Below are 9,889 nucleotides of genomic sequence, written 5' to 3' on the forward strand. Positions count from 1 at the left end.
AAAGTCCTCTGAAGCACACTGGCTTCAGTACTGCCTACTGCAAAGTGCACTGTGAAATGCTGTTTCATCCCGGTGCAGGGATTTTATGGTTTGTACTCCCATGTGGCCTCAAACTCCCTAGTCGTAGCTGGAGTGAATGACAGAGCCTGGCAGGTTTAAGTCCACTGTGAAGGACAAGGACTCCAAAGGGATGGATTTAAGGCTCAGGAAGATCTCCACCCTGCAAATGCAGATCACGAACCAGCAGACATTGTCCAAGTATGACTTTGTAAATTGGACAGATATGTCTAAGTTAGTGGGCCAGCTGCCTGAAACCTCCAGAGAGCAATTTTGGGAGTTTATCAGCGAAGGCTGTTTAGTGGCCAAGATGTCATTTGCAGTCTGTATTGAACATTGTGGATACTTTGGCCAGAGTTTTGTCCTCACCGGTGACATGAGAAGGGCGTCATGGCTGCAGAATTTGGGCATTGCTTCTGATGTGCAGCAAACTATAGAGGATTTGCCCTTCGGTGCTGGGTATTGTTTTCAGACAAGATGGACAAGACCCTGCACTCCTTCAAGGATTATAGGGCCACCCTATGTTCCTTGGGGGTGTATACACCATCAGTGCAGACAGCAGCAGTACTGTCCACAATGCACCTTTTGGCAGCCTTTTTTCTCTCAAGACAGTTGGATTACCCCAGAAAGGGGCATAGGTCCCAGAGGAGGAGGCATTTGAGTCTGGGTTTCGGCCATTCAACACACCCTCGCCGGCACTCCACAAGCGCCCATTTTGACTCCTTGGAGCAGAGCAGAAGTCCATTCATTACTCCCTTTACTCTGTCTCTGTTTGGGGACAGGCTAGCTCGCTTTTACAATGTTTGGGGCTAGATTACAAGCTGGGTCCTAGCATCATCAAATTGAGCTAAGCTATCCAGTTCCTCTCCCCCGCCCCCATCTGCCCTTCCTGTCCCTCTTCAGGGCCCCCTCTTATGAGATACTGCTCCTCGAGCAGTCTTCTCTTTACTGGCCATGGGAGTGGTGCTGGAAGTTCCTCCTGAACACCAGGGTCAGAGTTTCTATTCCTGGCACCTCCTGGTTCCCAAATCCAAGGGAGGGGTAAAAGCTATTCTCGACCTCTGCAACCTCAACAAATTTATCAGATACTTGAGGTTCCATATGGTTTCCCTATCAACTATCCTCCCAACATTGACTCAGAACAACTGGCTTGCTGCTTTGGACCTCCAGTATGCTTACATCCATGTGGCAATTCTCCCGAGCCACAGATTTCTCTGCTTTGTTGTGGTGAACCGCCATTTTCAGTACACAGTCCTTCCCGGGGCATCACACTGCACTCACTCGACTGCTTGGGTCTCATCCTAAACACAGGGAAGTCAACAATGGTCCCCACTCAGAAAATCAATTTAATTGGGGCCCTAATAGACTACAAGTTCAAGAGTATTCCTGTCCATCAACCGTTTCTAGACAATTTGTAGCCTTTCTCTCAGTGTGCAGTCCCAACCTTCCATGACTGTTCACATGTGCCTGAGGCTCTTAGCCCACATGTCCGCATGCATACAGGTGGTTCAATTCACAAGGTTGTGCCAATACAGGCTCAGGACTGTTTTCCGTCCATCCCTTCACCCCTGGACAGGTTAGTCCTCCTCCCTCAGTCAATCTTGGACTCCTTGCAGTGGTGGACGGTTCAGGGGAATGATGTCAAGACAGTCCCTTGATCTGGCCCTTACCAACCAGGACTATTGTCATGGACACCTCTTTGATAGGTTGGGGAGCCCATCTGGGGTCGCTGAAGGTTCAGGGCCTGGGGTCAGAGCAAGAAGTTCCACTGCATATCAATGTCTTGGAGCTTTGGGCCATCTACAGTGTCTGTCTCTGTTTCCTAGGGTACGTCTACACTACGGGACTATTCCGAATTTGCATAAACCAGTTTTGTAAAACAGATTTTATAAAATCGAGTGTGTGTGGCCACACTAAACACATTAAATCGGTGGTGTGCGTCCACGGTCCGAGGCTAGCATCGACTTCTGGAGCGTTGCACTGTGGGTAGCTATTCCGTAGCTATCCCATAGTTCCCGCAGCCTCCCCCGCCCCTTGGAATTTCCGGGTTGAGATCCCAGTGCCTGATGGGGCAAAAATCATTGTTGCGGGTGGTTCTGGATAAATGTCGTCAGTCACTCCTTCCTCTGGGAAAGCAACGGCAGACAAGCATTTCGCGGCTTTTTTCCCTGGATTGCCCTGGCAGATGCCATAGCATGGCAACCATGGAGCCTGTTTTGCCTTTTGTGACTGTCACCGTATGTGTACTAGATGCCGCTGACAGAGGCGATTCAGCAGCGCTACACAGCAGCATGCTTTTGCTTTTGCATGACAGCAGAGATGGTTATCAGCCATACTGCACCATCTACCAATCCATAAATTGGTAAAAAGATGATCATGGTTACCAGTCCTTTTGCACTGCTCCATCTGTTGCTGTCATAAGTGCCCCTGGCTGCTCTTAGCCAGGGGCGCAAAAGCCAAAATTGGGAATGAATCCCTGAGTCAATCCCTCCTTTTTGGTATCTAAAAATAGAATCAGTCCTGTCTAGAATTTGGGCAAGTGTACTAGAGAACTACTGTATCATAGAACCAGAGAGCACAGCTGCTCTGTGTCAGACCCTGCAGAAATTATGAGCTGTATGCTATTCACAGCGGGTGCTCCTGCAACAACCCCACCTGTTGATTCCATTCTTTCCCCAGCCTTCCTGGGCTACTGTAGCATTGTCCCCCCACTTGTGTGATGAAGTAATAAAGAATGCAGGAATAAGACACAGTGACTTGTTAGTGAGAAATGAGTGGAAGGCAGCCTCCAGCTGCTATGATAGTCCAGACAGGACAGTAAGGAGTGTGGAGCAGAGGAGCCCAGCATCCCTCTGCTAGTCCAGGGGCAATTGAATCTTTTCTTTACACATGAAGGGAGGGGGCTGATGGAGCTCAGCCCCCTGTTGCTATGATGACGATGGTTATCAGCCATACTGCACCATCTGCCAGGAAAAATTAGGGCCAGGCGCCCTTGATTGACCTAACTGATGTTAGTTGGCATGGTTACCAGTCCTTTTGCACTGCCCCATGTGCCAATAGGCTGATGACGAGGACAGATACCAGTCGTATTGTACCATCAGCCAGCCATAGCGTGGGGGGAGCAAGGATGTTGGTGTTGAGTGCTGCAGCATCGCATCTATCTGCAGCATTCAGTAAAGATAGGGTGACATGTTAAAGAGTCAAGAGAGGATTTTTTTCTCTTTCACTTCTGGGGGTTGGTGGGGGGGTGCGTAAATTGCCGAGCTATGCCCTGACCCACCGCGGACTCTGTGTTTGACCCTAGAAGCATTTGGAGCTCAGCCAAGAATGCAAATACTTTTCGGAGACTGCAGGAACTGTGGGATAGCTTGAGTCCTCCAGTCCATGAGCGTCCATTTGATTCTTTGGCTTTCCGTTACGCTTGTCACGCAGCAGTGCGCTGAGCCCCTGCTATGGCGTCTGTCTGGAGATTTTTTAAAAATGATTTTGAATTTCATCTTCTGTAACGGAGCGCTGATAGAACAGATTTGCCTGCCCTTACAGCGATCACATCCGCATGGTCCATGCGGGAGCTCTTTCTTTATTTTGATTTTTTAACTGCATCGCCACACGTGCTGATTGGAGCTCCACGCTGGGCAAACAGGAAATATTCAAAAGTTCGCGGGGCTTTTCCTGTCTACCTGGCCACTGCATCCGAGTTCAGATTACTGTCCAGAGCGGTCAGTGGTGCACTGTGGGATACCGCCCGGAGGCCAATACCGTCGATCTGCGGCCACACTAACCCTAATCCGACCAGGCCCTAGACAGCATCAAGGGTTCAGTAGTTCCCATACTTGCCAACATGATGTATTATGGGAACAGCACACTCCCAAAAGGCAATCAAGTTGTGGCTGTTCTGGTTCTACAAGAGTATCACTCCGATAGCCGTTTGCTTGCCTGGGGTCCAGAATCATCTTGCAGACCATCTCAGCAGGATTTTTTCCCTGAACCATGAGTGGTCGCCCAGTGTTCTGCAAGTCATCTTTGGAGTTCAGCGAATGCTGGCTAGTATCCCAGATATCTTGGAGTATTTGCTGCATCTTCAATCATCATACCTTAATGCTTAGCTCGTTATGGGTGCGTCTGGTGGCAATCTTAGCTTTTCATGCTCCCATTCTTGGAAGATCGATGTTTTCCAGTGCCATGGTGGTGAGATTCTTGAAAGAAATCCTTTGTCTCCATCTGCCCGTGATGAACTGGCTTCTTTGTGACACCTTAACACAGTCCGAGTGGCTCCCATTGAACCTTTGTTCGAGCCTCTGGCATCCTGCTCCTTTTCTCTCATGTCAAAAAACTACATTCCTCATGGAGATAACATCAGCGAGGAGAGTGTTTGAGTTGCAGGGTTTGATGGCAGAGCCTTCTTACACAAAATTCTCCAAAAACAAAGTGACATTGCAGCTGCACCCGAAATTTTTGTCGAAAGTGGTCTTTCAGTTTCATTTAAACCAGACGGCATATTTGCCTGTGTTTCTTCCTAAGCTGCATTCATTGCCAGAGGAGCATCATCTTCACACATTGGACGTCAGACGATGGCTGGACAGGACTAAACCCTTTCAGGCTTCCTCTTGTTTGTGTCATATGCAGACCATATGAAGGGACAGGCAGTCTCTTCACAGACGATCTATAAGTGGATAACTTCCTGCATCAAGACTGCATATGAAGTGGCTTCAGCTATGCCCCCTTTATGTGCAATAGCATTCTTAAGTTATGTCTCAATGTTGGATATTTGCAGGGCTCATTTATTTCACCACTGAATTTTGGTCTTTGTGTGTTTGAGGTCATTTAAACTAAACATTTCCTTTCCCAATGTTAGCCACCTTTAATGAGTAATGGCTATAACTTTATTGCTTCATACTAATGGGTCAGTTAGTAACTATATAGTGTGCTAATCTGGTTCAGAGTTCTTACAGTGGAAGGAACAGGATGTCATATTCTAGAGTCATTGCAACTGACGGAGGCCAATGTTAATCTTTGTATTAATTAGTAAACTATTTTAATGTTCTTTTTTTATACTGATTGATATATCTAAAGTGAAGAAAAACAGAGCAAAATAAATTAGTTATTCAGTTAAAACAAATTAAATAAGATGCTTGCAGCCCCAAGAGTGATTATGATGCAAGTTCCGGCCTGCTGTGCCCCAGAGGGGAACATACTTGAGGGAGAACAGATGGCAGTTTTACTGCTTGCTGTGTCTGGGACTTGAACCAGTCAGGTATGACTTCAGGCTCTGATCCTGCAAACACTTATGCATATGAGCAATCCCAGGTGTATAAAGTTAATCATGTGCATAAGTGTTTACAGGATCGTGGCTTTGATCTATGCTGGTTGCAGTGGAGGCTGCAGCAGACATGCAAAATCTGTTAATCCACTGGCTTCTTAGGCCAACCCTCTGTTCACCTCACATAAATCCAGTTTTTGGTATTGCCAGTTTTTATTGGTCAGTTTAGTCACAGGGTAACATTTCATGAAATAGAAAAAAACTAAATTTAGAAAATTTCTGATTTCATCAAAAATTGAATTTAAAAGAAACATTCTGGGAGAATTCAAAAAACAAAAAAAGGACTGTTACAAAAGCAGTGCAATTAAAACTCTCTTGAATATGCTGACTTTCCCCTCATATTTTTATTTTTAAATTTTTGGCTAGCTCTAATAAATACCTGCTTTCTTAGCATTATTTTCCAGGAAGTATATTACACCTGTGCTGGCTTTGTTTCTGGGTACAGTTCAAGATGTTGATTTTGAGCTGTTAAGCTCCTTTTTTAGCTTTTGTAAGCTTTGTGTCCCTTAGAGGGATAGCTCAGTGGTTTCAGCATTGGCCTGCTAAACCCAGGGTTGTGTGTTCAATTCTTGAGGGGGGCCATTTAGGGATCGGGGGACAAAACAAAAAAACTGTCAGGGATAGTACTTGGTCCTGCTAGTGAAGGCAGGTGACTGGACTCAATGACCTTCAAGTTCCCTTCCTGTTCAATGAGAGAGAGATATCTCCATATATTTTATTTATTGAGAGACTGTGTTTTACCCAGAAAGTAGAGATCAGCTGGGATGTTCAAGCTAACAATCCCTAGAGTCAGTTACTGTGTTTGGAGCAGGCATTCTCAGGGGCCAGTCCTGGAGATGGTCTGTCATTCTTAATTTCAACCTACAAGGCATGCTGTAAGGCTTATGTTTTTACCCCAGTTTTCCCTGAACAGTGGGTTGAATGGGGAGGATTTTAATTATGTTGAAAAGTTTCTTTCGCCTTATTGATCATGATTGTTGTGGTAATTTATTAGTTCCAATACTGTAGCACCAAGGAGCTCCAATCAAGGGTCAGGGCCATGTTGTGCTAGGCACTGCAGAATCAAGTATCAAAGAAGAGGGACTCTCTCACCCAGCACGTTTACAATTTAGGTGTCAGACAGGGTGCAACAGTTGGGTGATACTGACAAACAGGAGTGACAGGTTTTATAGACTGAAGTAACCATAAAACAGAGTTTAGTATAAAAGCAGAAGTCTCAGTAATTTTCCATTATTATGTTGTTCATTTTCCTTGGCCAGTGTGTTAGGCCCATTGTATAAAGTGGAAAAATAGACAGCATATAGAAAATAGTAGCTTTAGTAAGTTCTAAATTATGCAGTTTTTGTCACAGTGGTGTGGAATCCTTTGTCACCCAAAGTGCTGTATGACCCCATTTTATAAATAGATGTAACGCATGAAACACTAGTGTCTTCATTTATAATTTAGTAGTGCATGAATCTGTTGAGAAATTTAATTTCTTTTTTGTGTCTCTCAAGCCTCTTTTGGATCTGCCACCGTTCAATGTTACAGACCTTTTTGTGGAAGGAGTTGGTATTAAGAGATCAAGGCAGAAAGCTGCTCCCATCACTAATTTTAATTTTCTTGATACATTAGCAAGAATACCACAGACAACTGAGTGTGCCTCACCCAATCATGAAAAACAAGGAGAATCAATAAGAACTGTAAATAACAAGCAAAACATCAAAATGAAAATTGAAAAAGCTATTTTTTGCACTTTACCTAAGCCTCTCAAGAGGCCACCAGGGAAAAGTTGTAAAGTAAGGGATGCACACGTGAAACCCACTGGGCACATAGCTCTTCCCAACTTAGTTTTACAACCTACACAAAGCATCACAGAGACGAAACATGTGCAGTATATGAACAACGCAAAAGGAATAACAGATTCAAGCTTTCACAGAGTAAATCAGACAGCCTCTACCTTTCAAAATATGAATCCCTTGGACTGGCCTTTACTTCAGCCTTCCAAAATATCAGGTAATATCTGTTGTTTAGCATTATTTCACTATAAATTACATAAAAATACATTTTAGGGGGAAAGTAGAAATTAGGTATACTGCATAAGTTTTTGGATTGCTTAGCTAGTTATTTGTATACTAGTATCATATTCTCTGTTATTTGTCTCTCTAATATAAATAGCCCCAAACTTTTCAGCCTCTCCTTTGGAAGTCTCTCCATGCCTTGAATAAGTTTTGCTGCTTGCCTCTGAATCCCCTGTATTTCTGCTGTATTGTTTTTGAGACAGAGTGATCAGAATGGGACACGGTATCCTGGGTGAGGGCATACTATTTGTATATATAATATAATGGCATACTATATTTTGAAGATTATTTTCAATTGCATTTTTTATACAGCATACATCTTGTTTGTTTTTTGGACTGCCGCTACCTATTGAGCACAAGTTTTTATTGAGCTATCCATAATAATGCCCAACTCATTTTTCTTCTGTGCAGAGGTCACAAGTCCTTATTATTTCGGCTAGTGATAGCTGGCTAGTCTCTTTCAACCTCCTATTGTCTCTGGATGGCTCAAGGGATTGGTATTGGAGAACAGAGACTTTCACCTCAGTTTCACTAGTTCACATGTAATCCAGGTCAGTAGTGACCATAATATGTGGGTGCTGCTCGTGGCTGCTGGATATGTGGGGACTACGGACCAGTTCCAATGGACAGATATATTCACATTACAAAATCACCATCTTTTAGCACAAACTGGAACCTAATTGGCAGAGAGGTCAAAGATTAAGCAAACATGGATACTGAACTTCGATAGTTCTCCAGGTCAGTTTTGAAACATCATCAGGGCAACAGGTGCTGCAACTGCTGTCATCTGTACCTGTTCTCTGGATAAGAAGAGGATGTAAGTTTAAAGGCCTATAAGCCCTAACATTTCATAAGTTCTAAATTCATTAAAAAGTTAAAGAAAAATGCCCATTGTTTGTAGAGTATGCTGCAGATGTTATGTGTACATATGTGCTAAGTATCATCATCACCATCGTTTTTGGGGGGATTTCCCACAAGGGATCCTCTTCCTACTGATACTGCCAAGTGTGTTTTAAAAACATAGCTTAAGGATGTGGTATATGGTGTTCAGTTTGCCAAGAGTTGAATGAATAGGCATATTTCACTGTCATTTGAAACCTCTTGCCTACAGGCTTACACACACATCTAACACTTACAGAATGGTCTGCTTGTGGTATATACACAGTCCTTTTCATGTATTAACAGATTTTTCATTAATATATCTAAGGCTCACAGTTTCCATGTAGCTCTGTTTTACTATTGAAAAAGTGCTATATAGTATAACTGAATGCAGTTTTTGAAGAGTTTATTATGATTTTGCATAATAAGGACTTTTAAAATATGGACATCAGTTGAAAGGTGGGTTAATTAATTACTGCTTTATTTTTTTTGAAGGTTTGCAGAACAGCAACAAGAAAATTCCATGCTTAGTTTGTGGAGACACTTTCCAGTTGGAGAAAACCTGTAAACGCTGCAGCTCCTTTTGTGCAACAGTACTGCAAGGAAGTTCATATTTACCTATGAATGATTGTTCTACCCCTGAAAAGAAGGTGACCAGCAACAAGATAATTGTTCATAGCAGTGTCTTCCCTGAAAACATATGAGTCCATTCTGAGTACTCCAGTCTTTTAAAAGCGTTTTTTGAAACAAAAATAGAACTGTGCAAGCCTTGCATAAGCAGATGTTGAAGAAAAATTATTTGCCATGAGCAACTCAAAGATATTATTTAAAGGCCCTGGGCTACAAGAATTGGAGATTTTTGTAAGCCATGGCTGTGTCGGAGACTATCTGATTATACTGAAGCCAATTAACAAAGTTTACTATTACAGCAGCTCTGTGGCCAATATGCTGGACCCAACTGTGTGGAAAGTTCAAAGAAATACAGTGATCTCTCTTTTTATGTCATGCAATACTCCCTCCATTTTTGCATCTGCAATCCCCTGTATGATGGCCATCTTGTAAACAAGAGTTTGATCAACTGTAAAAACTCTTGTGTGTCAGTGAATGGGAGTGGAAGGGCTTGCCAACCTGTCCACTGGCACATAGTGTAATGTAAAAAAAACCACATTGTGAGATCATTTTCTTGGAGACACACCTGGGGAAGAAAGGAAGATTGCTTATGATTAGTACCTTTTTACAAATTATCTTTTGAGGATATCCCCCTGTACTTTGGGCTATGGTCCTTTACTGCTCTTCCATGGTCCACATGTCAGTTAAGTCAGACAAAGTGAACCAGTTAAACCAGCCATTTACCTCCCCGCCGTTAATATGAGGACAGTAATGGCAAAATGATTCTATATTCTTAGCTTTTCTTCCTGAATTGACCAAGGAATGGACCTCATCTGTGATCCATGGAATAGCCTATCTTCCAGCGGTGGGCTGTGGACCCTTTAAAGATGTCTAGCTGACAGGCGCCTGTTCTATTTGTCTGTCAGGAAAGAACCCACCCTAATTTAGAGCGTCTTGGGGATTC

General features: G+C 43.4%; 1 protein-coding gene across 14 annotated transcripts in view; it reads left to right on the top strand.

Moving 5' to 3' along the window:
• TTLL8 (tubulin tyrosine ligase like 8) overlaps positions 1-9,034 on the top strand; it is a 62,763-nt gene extending 53,729 nt beyond the window's left edge. For 9 of the 14 annotated variants that reach the window (XM_039512573.1, XM_039512564.1, XM_039512600.1 and 6 more), the window contains 2 exons: positions 6,874-7,372; positions 8,812-9,034. In XM_039512573.1, the coding sequence (XP_039368507.1) occupies positions 6,874-7,372; positions 8,812-9,020 (708 nt within the window). In that variant the 3' untranslated portion in view covers positions 9,021-9,034. Of the gene's footprint in view, positions 1-6,873; positions 7,373-7,534; positions 7,670-7,848; positions 8,043-8,100; positions 8,255-8,811 lie in introns of those variants that run through there. The other 5 variants (XR_005591030.1, XM_039512627.1, XM_039512617.1 and 2 more) reach the window with 5 other exon arrangements.
• Positions 9,035-9,889: the final 855 nt, after the last annotated feature.

Source organism: Mauremys reevesii, linkage group 1 (assembly GCF_016161935.1).
Source record: "Mauremys reevesii isolate NIE-2019 linkage group 1, ASM1616193v1, whole genome shotgun sequence".
NCBI classification, from domain to species: Eukaryota; Metazoa; Chordata; order Testudines; family Geoemydidae; genus Mauremys; species Mauremys reevesii.